This window comes from Eleginops maclovinus, chromosome 22, assembly GCF_036324505.1.
Source record: "Eleginops maclovinus isolate JMC-PN-2008 ecotype Puerto Natales chromosome 22, JC_Emac_rtc_rv5, whole genome shotgun sequence".
Lineage (NCBI taxonomy): Eukaryota > Metazoa > Chordata > Actinopteri > Perciformes > Eleginopidae > Eleginops > Eleginops maclovinus.
The window spans coordinates 2,476,788-2,487,024 of NC_086370.1; the positions used below are offsets into that span (position 1 = coordinate 2,476,788).

At 41.4% G+C, this 10,237-nt stretch overlaps 1 protein-coding gene across 1 annotated transcript; it reads left to right on the forward strand.

The window, feature by feature from the left end:
- The first annotated feature begins 363 nt into the window (after positions 1–363).
- kcnk18 (potassium channel, subfamily K, member 18) lies at positions 364–10,000 on the forward strand. Its single transcript, XM_063875393.1, has 3 exons — positions 364–592; positions 984–1,136; positions 9,149–10,000. Exons 1-3 carry the CDS (start codon positions 364–366, stop codon positions 9,985–9,987), a joined length of 1,221 nt encoding a protein of 406 aa, XP_063731463.1. The 3' UTR covers positions 9,988–10,000.
- The last annotated feature ends 237 nt before the right edge of the window (positions 10,001–10,237 follow it).

Sequence of the window (10,237 nt, forward strand, 5' to 3'; positions counted from 1 at the left end):
TTGATCATTATTGTAATAATAAATAACTAAAGGCTAAATATGCATGTTGGCTCCTTCTATGTCATTAGGTTAATTATTCTGGCTGTAGCTTGCCTACATAATAATGATCAATAATCAATAATGATGGCGTAAATGACTCTGTCAGGCAGTCATAGAAGGTAGTAATAGATGATGGCGTCAGTAACACACTCCCAGGAGGCCTGTGTAATGTGTGCATGGGTGATAGTGTGTGTTTACTGAGTGGCAGCCAACAGACAGACACAAAGCTGCTCTCCACAACGACTGCTGAGCCTGCGGTGGGAGAGGCAGAGCAGGAGGGAGAGGCAGAGAAGGAGGACGAAGAACAAGAACACAAACAAGAAGATGTCAGTGGCAATAAAGAAAGGAATAAGCGCTAAAGCCGAGACCAGAAAATGTGCAGATCGGTTCTGGAAGATGTTCCCTCACCTACTGCTGTGTCTGTCTCTGGTGGCATACGCTGCGCTGGGTGCGCTGCTGTTCAAGCACATTGAAGGAGGGGACAAGGACCCTGTCATTGAGGAGTATGATCGGTTTCTGCTTCAGATTGTCAGCACCGTCCAGAACCTCACCAGTAAGTATCTGTTCTGTTAATCATTTCACTGTGCACACTGAGAAAACTGAAACATTTACTTTCATTATATGTATTATGTCAACAAATTTCAAATAACTCTGTTAGGTTAGTTGAAAGCATTGATGTTAAGTTTAAATAAAAAAAATATAAGGTTCAACTTAATAGTATTGCTCAACTAACCTCATACAGTTATGTGAAATTTGTTTTTACATTTAATTATAGACAACATTTCACTTTTCTCAGTGCAACCAAACTTTTAAATGAGATATACTTAAAACATATAAATATGAATTGGAGCCTTGTCATGCGTCTCTTATTAAACAGCGTTAAGCAACTTACTTTATTTAATTGATGACATGTCTACACCAAATATATAATATTTTCTCTACAGATTCCGATAACGTCTCTTACACAGAGCCGAAGCACATAGCATCGGAAGTGAAGGAACAGATGCGTGAGTTGAAGGCCACATGGCTCCAGTCTCCAAAAAGATGGAATTTTTATGGCTCCTTGTTCTTCTGCTGCACTGTATTCACTACAGTTGGTAAGTCAACATGATTACATCAGGCAAAGGCTCTGCCTGTTGATTTTTCATATGTAGGCCTATGTAAGTAAAGATATATTACGGCAGGCCACATACAAATATTCTTAAGACTTCATTCCATATTCTCAATACTTTAATACTCTGATGGTGAGTTCTCACCAGATGTGAGGCGAAGATTCCCCTTCCCACGAGAGTTTAACCGCTGCATCATTTGTGTTTACACGCGTCACTCAAACTAGAACCTTCAGAGGGGCTTATCTTGGTGTAGAAACAAATACGATGTGCAAGTTTTATTCCAAAAAATAGTTAACAGCTGAAGCTCAACCCCGACTGGTTGTTGTGAGAGAGAGTCACCTAAAGTCTTGCAAATATGTAAAGGGATGCAACTTTAGTTTCACTTTTCATATATATATAGCCCAACCAAGAATTGTGTTAGCCCTACCATTAGCCTTACCATAAAACCAATTAATATTCATTGAGTCAGGCCTACTTACGGGAAATTAAACAACAGGAAGGGAAACCAAGTTGATATAGATTTCAAATAAATAATGTATTAATTAACATATAAGTCAGTAGATGTTTGCCTACTGCGAACACGACTCGTCTTGCTTGGGGTGAAGTCGTCCCGCCGTACTCTTACCATCCATTCGGCTCTCACTAACACATCCACTGGAAAGCTATGGGAGCTTATAGTACTATTGTACCTCGAGGAATTCGTACAAAGTGCTACACAACCATGGAGCGCGGTCTTTTTCACGCGTTGATATGCCAACCGCCTCTCTTTCACCCGAAATCCACTCATATTTAAACTTTGTCAATCAAATGATTAGCAGCTACTCTAAACTACCGTCTCCAATCTCCACAACAACACAACCTACAGGAAGTAGTCGATCGCACACTCAACACACGGAAGTTAACCGGAAGTTCTATTGTGCTCGTAGCCTATTAAGCTGAGGTCAAACTTTATCACGGATACATTTGTTTTTAAACGTCGTCGGACGGAACAACAGATGGCGGTGGCGGGTGTGTTGGATAAGGACACAACTTTGACACCTGCAGGGGAAGACGACCACTCCGGTCCCGCGTCTTCCATGTGCCAGGCTTGGCCGGACGAAGATGAGCAAAAAGAAGAGGAGCTGGAGCAGGAACAGGAGGAAGAGGACGAGGAAAGGGGCTGGCAAGGCCAGCCACAGCCAACCACTGCGGGCACGGACTCTGGCCATGATGCTAATGCTACCACTGACATTAGCCAACGACCCGGGGATGGACCGTGGCGCCCCCTCAGGAAAAGTTAGCCTTCAAGGCTAATAGGTAACCAGCAGAGATCTTTCAATGCTGCCTGGTTTGGCACATACAGCTGGCTTGAATATTCGGTTGAGATGGACGCAACTTTGTGCTTCGCCTGCCGACATTTTTAGGATCGTGGTGGTGCGGTCTTGTTGCCTAATTAGCATACTTAATTTATTGGAGATGTGTTTTGACTCTTGGCTGTTGTGTGGTAGACTATATATGGCTTTAGGATAACGTAACTATTAACTATACCGTCTCTTCTCTCTCTCTCTCTCTCTCTCTGTGTGTGTGTGTGTGTGTGTGTGTGTGTGTGTGTGTGTGTGTGTGTGTGTGTGTGTGTGTGTGTGTGTGTGCGTGCGTGTGTGTTTCTAGCTGTGGGAGGGTGTTGTTTTATTGAATATATATATTCACATTGAAATTATGGCAGTGATTTGAGCCCCACCGCTGTATGAGTTAGCCCCACCGTAGTTGAACCAGAAAAAATACCCTGGAGCTGCCACTGTCCACATTTTTGAGTTGCATAATAGGACGTGGGATCCAGCTAAGTCGACCAGTTGGGAGTAAAAGTCAGGATATCTCAGCTTGTGTTAGCTCATCACAGTGGGTCAGGTTGAGGCACTGCTACGGACAGAATATTTCTCTTCCAAGCCTGCGGCCAGTCAGCAGCCTCCCAGTTCCCAGCTGAAATCCAGCAGGGTATGTGTAGACTTCACTGTAAACATGCCCATTCATCCTATTGCAGATTGTTATCATGACATGTGGCTTACTACAACAACAAAGTTAACTGAAATACATTACTTTACTCAAGTAACTCTAACTGTTTGGGAATTATGAGGGTAACAGTGTCAGCAGGTCTCCTATGATGTGAGGTATTTTATAACTGTATTTGCTGCCACCAGCTGCTTTATAGCATGAAATGCTCCTTCACTTCGTAAAACAGTTTGAATCTGCAGCCTCTGAGAAATGAGCCGAGCATTTATATAGCACTTTCCCAGTCTTTACGACCCCTCAAAGCACTTTACAAGTCATCATCCACCAATTCACACAATCACACACTGCAGTGATTGGTTATAACTCCATATCCATAAAGTTTATGAAGGGGACGTTTGGTCCGCAGTTCTTATCAAAGCCACTTTTTCACTTATTTTTTTATAATAAAAGTATTACCTCATGTTTTATCCTTGAAACATATTGTACAATCACAGTCGTGCAACAGTGATCAGTGAACTATGTAACCATGTACCAGGGGACATTTTATTAGAATTGTTAATAACATAGCGTTGGTCTGCTACATTTATAGAAAACCAATAATAATCATTATTATAGTAGCTCCATGATGCAAAATCATGCCCCGTCTCTCTTTGTGGAGCGGGGTTTCTGTGTTTTCTCTTGCTGAGCTGTCATTACCACATTCTACTCCTACGCTGTTTTAAGATTGGCCTCGGTAGTTGTTGATTTGGAACACCCAATTTTAAATTACGTAAAATTAAATAGAAAATAATGTTTTCAGCTTCACTGTTTTGGTTAACCTTGTTTCCAGTAAATTCTGTTTTTAGTCTGATAGAACCACTGTTCACCTGGCACCAATTTGCTAGAAGACATAGTTATTTGAGTTCCCCTGCCAACTTCAATGTACTGGGATAGGGTTGATCCCAGAAACCGTAAAGGTCTCCTATTATGCTATATTTGAACAATATATTGTAGGGCAATATCTATACCAAACATGTCTGTGAAGTGTTTTGCTCAAAATACCAAACAGATCCCCCATTGTAGCATGCCTCATCCCCCTCCATTTCAGCCCTGTTCCTGAAGTGCTGAATCTGATGATCTCTCCTCTGAAGAGAGAAGTTTCTAACGGAGAAACTCAGCTAAACGCTGCCATGATTAAACGCCATAATATGTTCCAATTAAACACATCCAGCATTATTTCTGAAACACTTCTCAGTGTTTACCACTAGAACAGAGACATTATATGTATTATATTTACAACAACTCTTACTCTTCAGCTCGTGACTGTATTTAGGGGATGATAGGTTGGGAGGTGTCACGTGGGCGGGACGTTGCCAGGAATTCAATGTAAAGCCAGCCCACATTTCTGTTATGACATCATAACCGAAACAAAACTGGATCAGCTGTTTTGTACCCCTGTTTTTAGAGATGTGGGTAAGGAGGAAAAGAGAGAGGGTAGTATTTTCTGAAACTTTGTGAGTCTCCTTACACACCGGGGACACATATTTATGTATAAAAGACATCAAAAAGGGCATTTTGCATAATAGGGGACCTTTAAGGAACCCACAGCAGAAACAGAAGACACCCACACAAAGAGTTATTGACATGACAAATGCCTGCAGAATGTGCCAATGCTTACGAACAATCTTAATCAGTCTTACCCACCAGAATTGTTTTCTGTTCAACTGATATCACCTTCGACAATAAATGTTGCAGTGCACTAAAAAAAACAAACAGACTACCTTAAAAATGTGCTTTTTTTTTTGTCGTGCTCGGGGGGGGGAAACATCTCAACCAAGCTATACAGTGGGGCAAAAAGTATTTAGTCAGCCACCAATTGTGCAAGTTCTCCTATTTAAAAAGATGAGAGAGGCCTGTAATTTTCATCATAGGTATACTTCAACTATGAGAGACAGAATGAGAAAAAAAATCCAGGAAATCACATTGTAGGATTTTTAAAGAATTAATTGGTAAATTCCTCTGTAAAATAAGTATTTGGTCACCTACAAACAAGCAAGATTTCTGGCTCTCACAGACCTGTAACTTCTTCTTTAAGAGGCTCCTCTGTCCTCCACTCGTTACCTGTATTAATGGCACCTTTTTGAACTCGTTATCAGTATAAAAGACACCTGTCCACAACCTCAAACAGTCATACTCCAAACTCCACTATGGCCAAGACCAAAGAGCTTTCAAAGGAGACCAGAGACAAAATTGTAGACCTGCACCAGGCTGGGAAAACTGAATCTGCAATAGGTAAGCAGCTTGGTGTGAAGAAATCAACTGTGGGAGCAATTATTAGAAAATGGAAGACATACAAGACCACTGCTAATCCCCCTCGATCTGGGGCTCCACGCAAGATCTCACCCCGTGGGGTCAAAATGATCACAAGAACGGTGAGCAAAAATCCCAGAACCACACGGGGGGACCTAGTGAATGTCCTGCAGAGAGCTGGGACCAAAGTAACAGAGGCTACCATCAGTAACACACTACGCCGCCAGGGACTTAAATCCTGCAGTTCCAGACGTGTCCCCCTGCTTAAGCCAGTACATGTCCAGGCCCGTCTGAAGTTTGCTAGAGGGCATTTGGATGATCCAGAAGAGGATTGGGAGAATGTCATATGGTCAGATGAAACCAAAATAGAACTTTTTGGTAAAAACTCAACTCGTCGTGTTTGGAGGAGAAAGAATGCAGAGTTGCATCCAAAGAACAGCATACCTACTGTGAAGCATGGGGGTGGAAACATCATGCTTTGGGGCTGTTTTTCTGCAAAGGGACCAGGACGACTGATCCGTGTAAAGGAAAGAATGAATGGGGCCATGTATCGTGAGATTTTGAGTGAAAACCTCCTTCCATCAGCAAGGGCACTGAAGATGAAGCGTGGCTGGGTCTTTCAGCATGACAATGATCCCAAACACACCGCCAGGGCAACGAAGGAGTGGCTTCGTAAGAAGCATTTCAAGGTCCTGGAGTGGCCTAGCCAGTCTCCAGATCTCAAGCCCATAGAAAATCTTTGGAGGGAGTTGAAAGTCCGTGTTGCCCAGCGACAGCCCCAAAACATCACTGCTTTAGAGGAGATCTGCATGGAGGAATGGGCCAAAATACCAGCAACAGTGTGTGGAAACCTTGTGAAGACTTACAGAAAACGTTTGACCTCTGTCATTGCCAACAAAGGGTATGTAACAAAGTATTGAGATGAACTTTTGTTATTGACCAAATACTTATTTTCCACAATCATTTGAAAATAAATTCATTAAAAATCCTACAATGTGATTTCCTGGATTTATTTTTCTCATTCTGTCTCTCATAGTTGAGGTATACCTATGATAAAAATTACAGGCCTCTCTCATCTTTTTAAATGGGAGAACTTGCACAATTGGTGGCTGACTAAATACTTTTTTGCCCCACTGTATATGAGAAGAACAGCTGTAGTCGCTGTATTCAATATGTCATGAAGGGGGATCACACCGCCAACCAAGTTTAGTGTCCTGGTAGGGATACACCATGGGGCTGTCAGAAACTTCAGATGTTTTTTCTATATTTAACTCATCAGTATGACTTTCAATTAATCAGAATGTGCTGGTGATGGAGAACAGATGACAAATCTTCGGACAGGGAGGAACCGTAACCTTTTAATGTGCCAACGTTGACAGACAGAGTGAAAGTACTGGTACATATGCAAGCTCTCTCTTCTAGTTTCATGGATATAACTCCGTTGCAATGCTGTATACATCCATTGATCCATTTATTACATGTATATTTAATAGAGCCAGTCATAACACTGCCATTTTTAAATGTCCACATCACCCTATGGTTTTGAGCGTCAGACATTTTGTCACATCCTGTGGCGAGGCACTGTGAAATTACAGTCTGTGTACATGCTTGGGTCCAGGATAGCAGAGATAAGTCACTGATTTATGCTTCAAACTCTGGTAGTCATAAAGCCAATGGTCTAACCTATGGAACATCAGCAACAGGAAGTCCCCCAGGACCAAAGCCACATAGCTGCAGTAGCAATGGTAAAAGGTTAGCTAAATGCTAGCTGACCCATGGTCCATCTTCCAGCCTTTTGCCATTTCTGCTCACTGGATTGAATCCAAACACATATTTTATTTGTTTTCCAATTTAGTGAACCAATATTTTATCAAACACTAGTTTTATCACTCAAAGATTTGCACAATCAGTTTCATTCAAATATATTATAAAGTGTTTATCCATTGCGATGTTCACTGCCATGCTAGCAGCACGGCTTTTGAGATTGCAGTTTGTTTATTGAGACTGAAATAAAGTATGGTTATCATTTACATTAATTTGTGATTATGATACATTCATGTTCCACTCCAGATGAATTATAATGCTAACATCAGCATGATAGCATTTAGTTCTAAGTAGCACTAAGAGCAGGCTCCCAGACCCTCAAAGAAAAACTGTGGACTCTGTCTTAGCTTCAAACCTCAAACCAACTAGCAAAAGATATATGTTAGGGAGGCAGTTATTTAAGAACATTTCTTTTGTTAATGTTTCTTTTCATTGAGTTTCTTTATTCTATCTATTATTTCATATTATTCCTTAATCCACCTTGTATATATCTCGAGCTTGCTCTTTTTCTTGACATCATTTGATTCATAACAAATGTGAAGACTCATTAGAAGCCTAACTTTCAGTCCAATATAAGTGGTTAAGGAGCGCCAGCTAATCGCTAATGGCTTCGCAGGAACAGGAAGCCCACATCTCATTGAGAAGAGGGCACTCTCAGAAGAGAATGCTTTTTACAACACCACAAAAAGCTCATTAAAGGATTTTAGAGGTTAGAGGCACATTGTCTTCAGTTTTGCCCTTTTAGTTGGGGACTTCCTTCATGAGGGATCAAGGCAATAATTCCAGCACATTTGATCTATTTCTGTCTGCCTTTGTATTATTGCATGAATACATTGTACACGTACTCAAGTATTGTACCTAAGTACATTCTTGAGGTACTTGCACTTTACTTGAGTAATTCCATTTAATGTCACTAACACACAAACTTCTATTGGCTAGCCCTCCAACAGATTGTACGTGATGGGCTAAGTGGAGGGACATCTCTAAGTGGTTGACCAATCACAACTGAGCCGCGAACTAATCAGAGCAGATTGGGCTCTGGTTTCAGACAGAGGGTGAAAAGAGGTGCTGCAGCACAGGCAGTATGAGAAACATAAAGAGCTTTTTGAACATTAAAGCATGGGAGACATGTCCCAGGAGAGACATTACATACAATTATGAACCTGGAAATGATCATAATAGGGCCCCATTAAAAGCCTAAACACATTAATGGTTTGTTTATTTGAATTCAGAGATACTGTATACGTTATTTCAAAAATTGACGTTCTGCATAATGAGTCCTTGAAGTTTATTTTAATGCTGATACTTTTGTCTGTTTACTTAAGTAACATTTAGAATGCCAGAGTTTTACTTGAAACAGAGAGAGCACAGTGGTATTCATATTTGCAATTAAAAGATCTCAGTGCTTCTTTCAGCACTGCATTCACTGTATTCTTAAAGGTTTTATTTTGAGTATTATTATTAATTCATGTTTTTTTTTGAGCACAGGAAAAGAATGTGCAATAGTAATCTGATATAGCAACATCTAACAGATTGATTAAATGCTCTCAGGTCATATTGTAATGGCTATTCTTGACTGAGACAAAGTCGGATTAGTTGCACACTTCTCTTCTCTTCTATACAATGACAATAAACTGTTCTTGTATTCTTGAACTTCTTAACTATACAGTCAAAGTCTTTTAAATTATTTTTTTGTGAACTCTTGATCCACTCACAGGATGAATGAACGTTTGTTTAGAGAATCAGTGGTTAATATTTTCCATTGACTTCCACTTAAAGCCATCTTTTTTGTATTGCTAAATCCATTCATCTGAATCTGTAATGTTATAGCTGTGGTAAGAAGTAATGTTACCCTGTTTACAACTGCTAACTGTCCCTTTTGTCCATTGTTGTTGCAGGGTATGGGGAGATCTATCCAGTTACCTTGACTGGTAAGGTTGTATGTGTGCTGTATGCCATGGTGGGCATTCCCCTCATGCTTCTGGTCACCCTTGATGTGGGCGATTTCCTCGCCATTCTGATGTCCAGAATCTATGTGCGGATTCACACCCTCTTCAAACTCCTCCGCTCCCACACCTGGTCACCATGGAAGGCTCGGAAAAAGAGGGAAGAGGTCTCAAGCAACCTGGCCCTGGAGGATGGTACTTATTTTTTTAGCCAGGACATTGTGGTTCGTGAACCCCTTGACATTCGCCAGGTACTGCACAGCCAGGCGGACGTACGGCACAAGTCCATACACCTAGAAAACAACAAAGAGATCTTTGAGAAACTTCTCACTAGAGAGAAATTACTTAGAAAGGGCCCACTGCTCCGAACCATCTCCTGCCCAGAGTTAGACCGGCTGCCCCCCCCACCTAGAGGATATGCCATATGGGACTTTACAGGGTTGGGGAATGGAATGGAAAAGCTGGATGTACCCTTTGTCCTGATTCTTTTCATCGTCTTTGCTTACATTTTCTTAGGTGGTTTGATTCTGCCGTTGTGGGAAAAAGAAATGAAGGGCTTCGATCCCTACTACTTCTGCTTCATCACACTCACTACTATTGGTTTTGGCGATATTATACCCATGCACCCTAAGTACTTCATGGTTACCTCACTCTTCCTCGTTGGCGGCATTGCCATCATGTCCATGGCTTTCAAGCTAGGCCAAACACGAATTGTAAGCTGCTACCGCCAATGCATTAAGTTCATCAGCAGGGGAAATATAGAGTTATTCAAAAATGAACAGGGTCACTAGGAAAGCAAGAGAATCTCAGCCTCATGTCCAAGAACTGTACAAGCTCAAAGGCCTGGTTTTGACACCGGTCCAGACTGTCAGAACTTGTTCGGCGCGCTCTTTGTGCTGGCTGTTTGGTTATAAGCATGAGCAAAATAAGAAAAGTGTGCATGTGCCAAATACTCTTGCCCAGTGAAAAAGGGTGATATTTAAAACGATTCATATGGAGAATCTATAGAGCTATACTGTGCATACAACTGCATAGCTGGCT

Excerpts from the sequence above, each read along its gene's own strand:
- kcnk18 (XM_063875393.1), top strand. The coding sequence starts at position 364 with ATGTCAGTGGCAATAAAGAAAGGAATAAGCGCTAAAGCCGAGACCAGA. Across the intron at positions 593-983 it reads CACCGTCCAGAACCTCACCA|ATTCCGATAACGTCTCTTAC; the intron begins GTAAGTATCTGT and ends TTTTCTCTACAG. Across the intron at positions 1,137-9,148 it reads CACTGTATTCACTACAGTTG|GGTATGGGGAGATCTATCCA; the intron begins GTAAGTCAACAT and ends TTGTTGTTGCAG.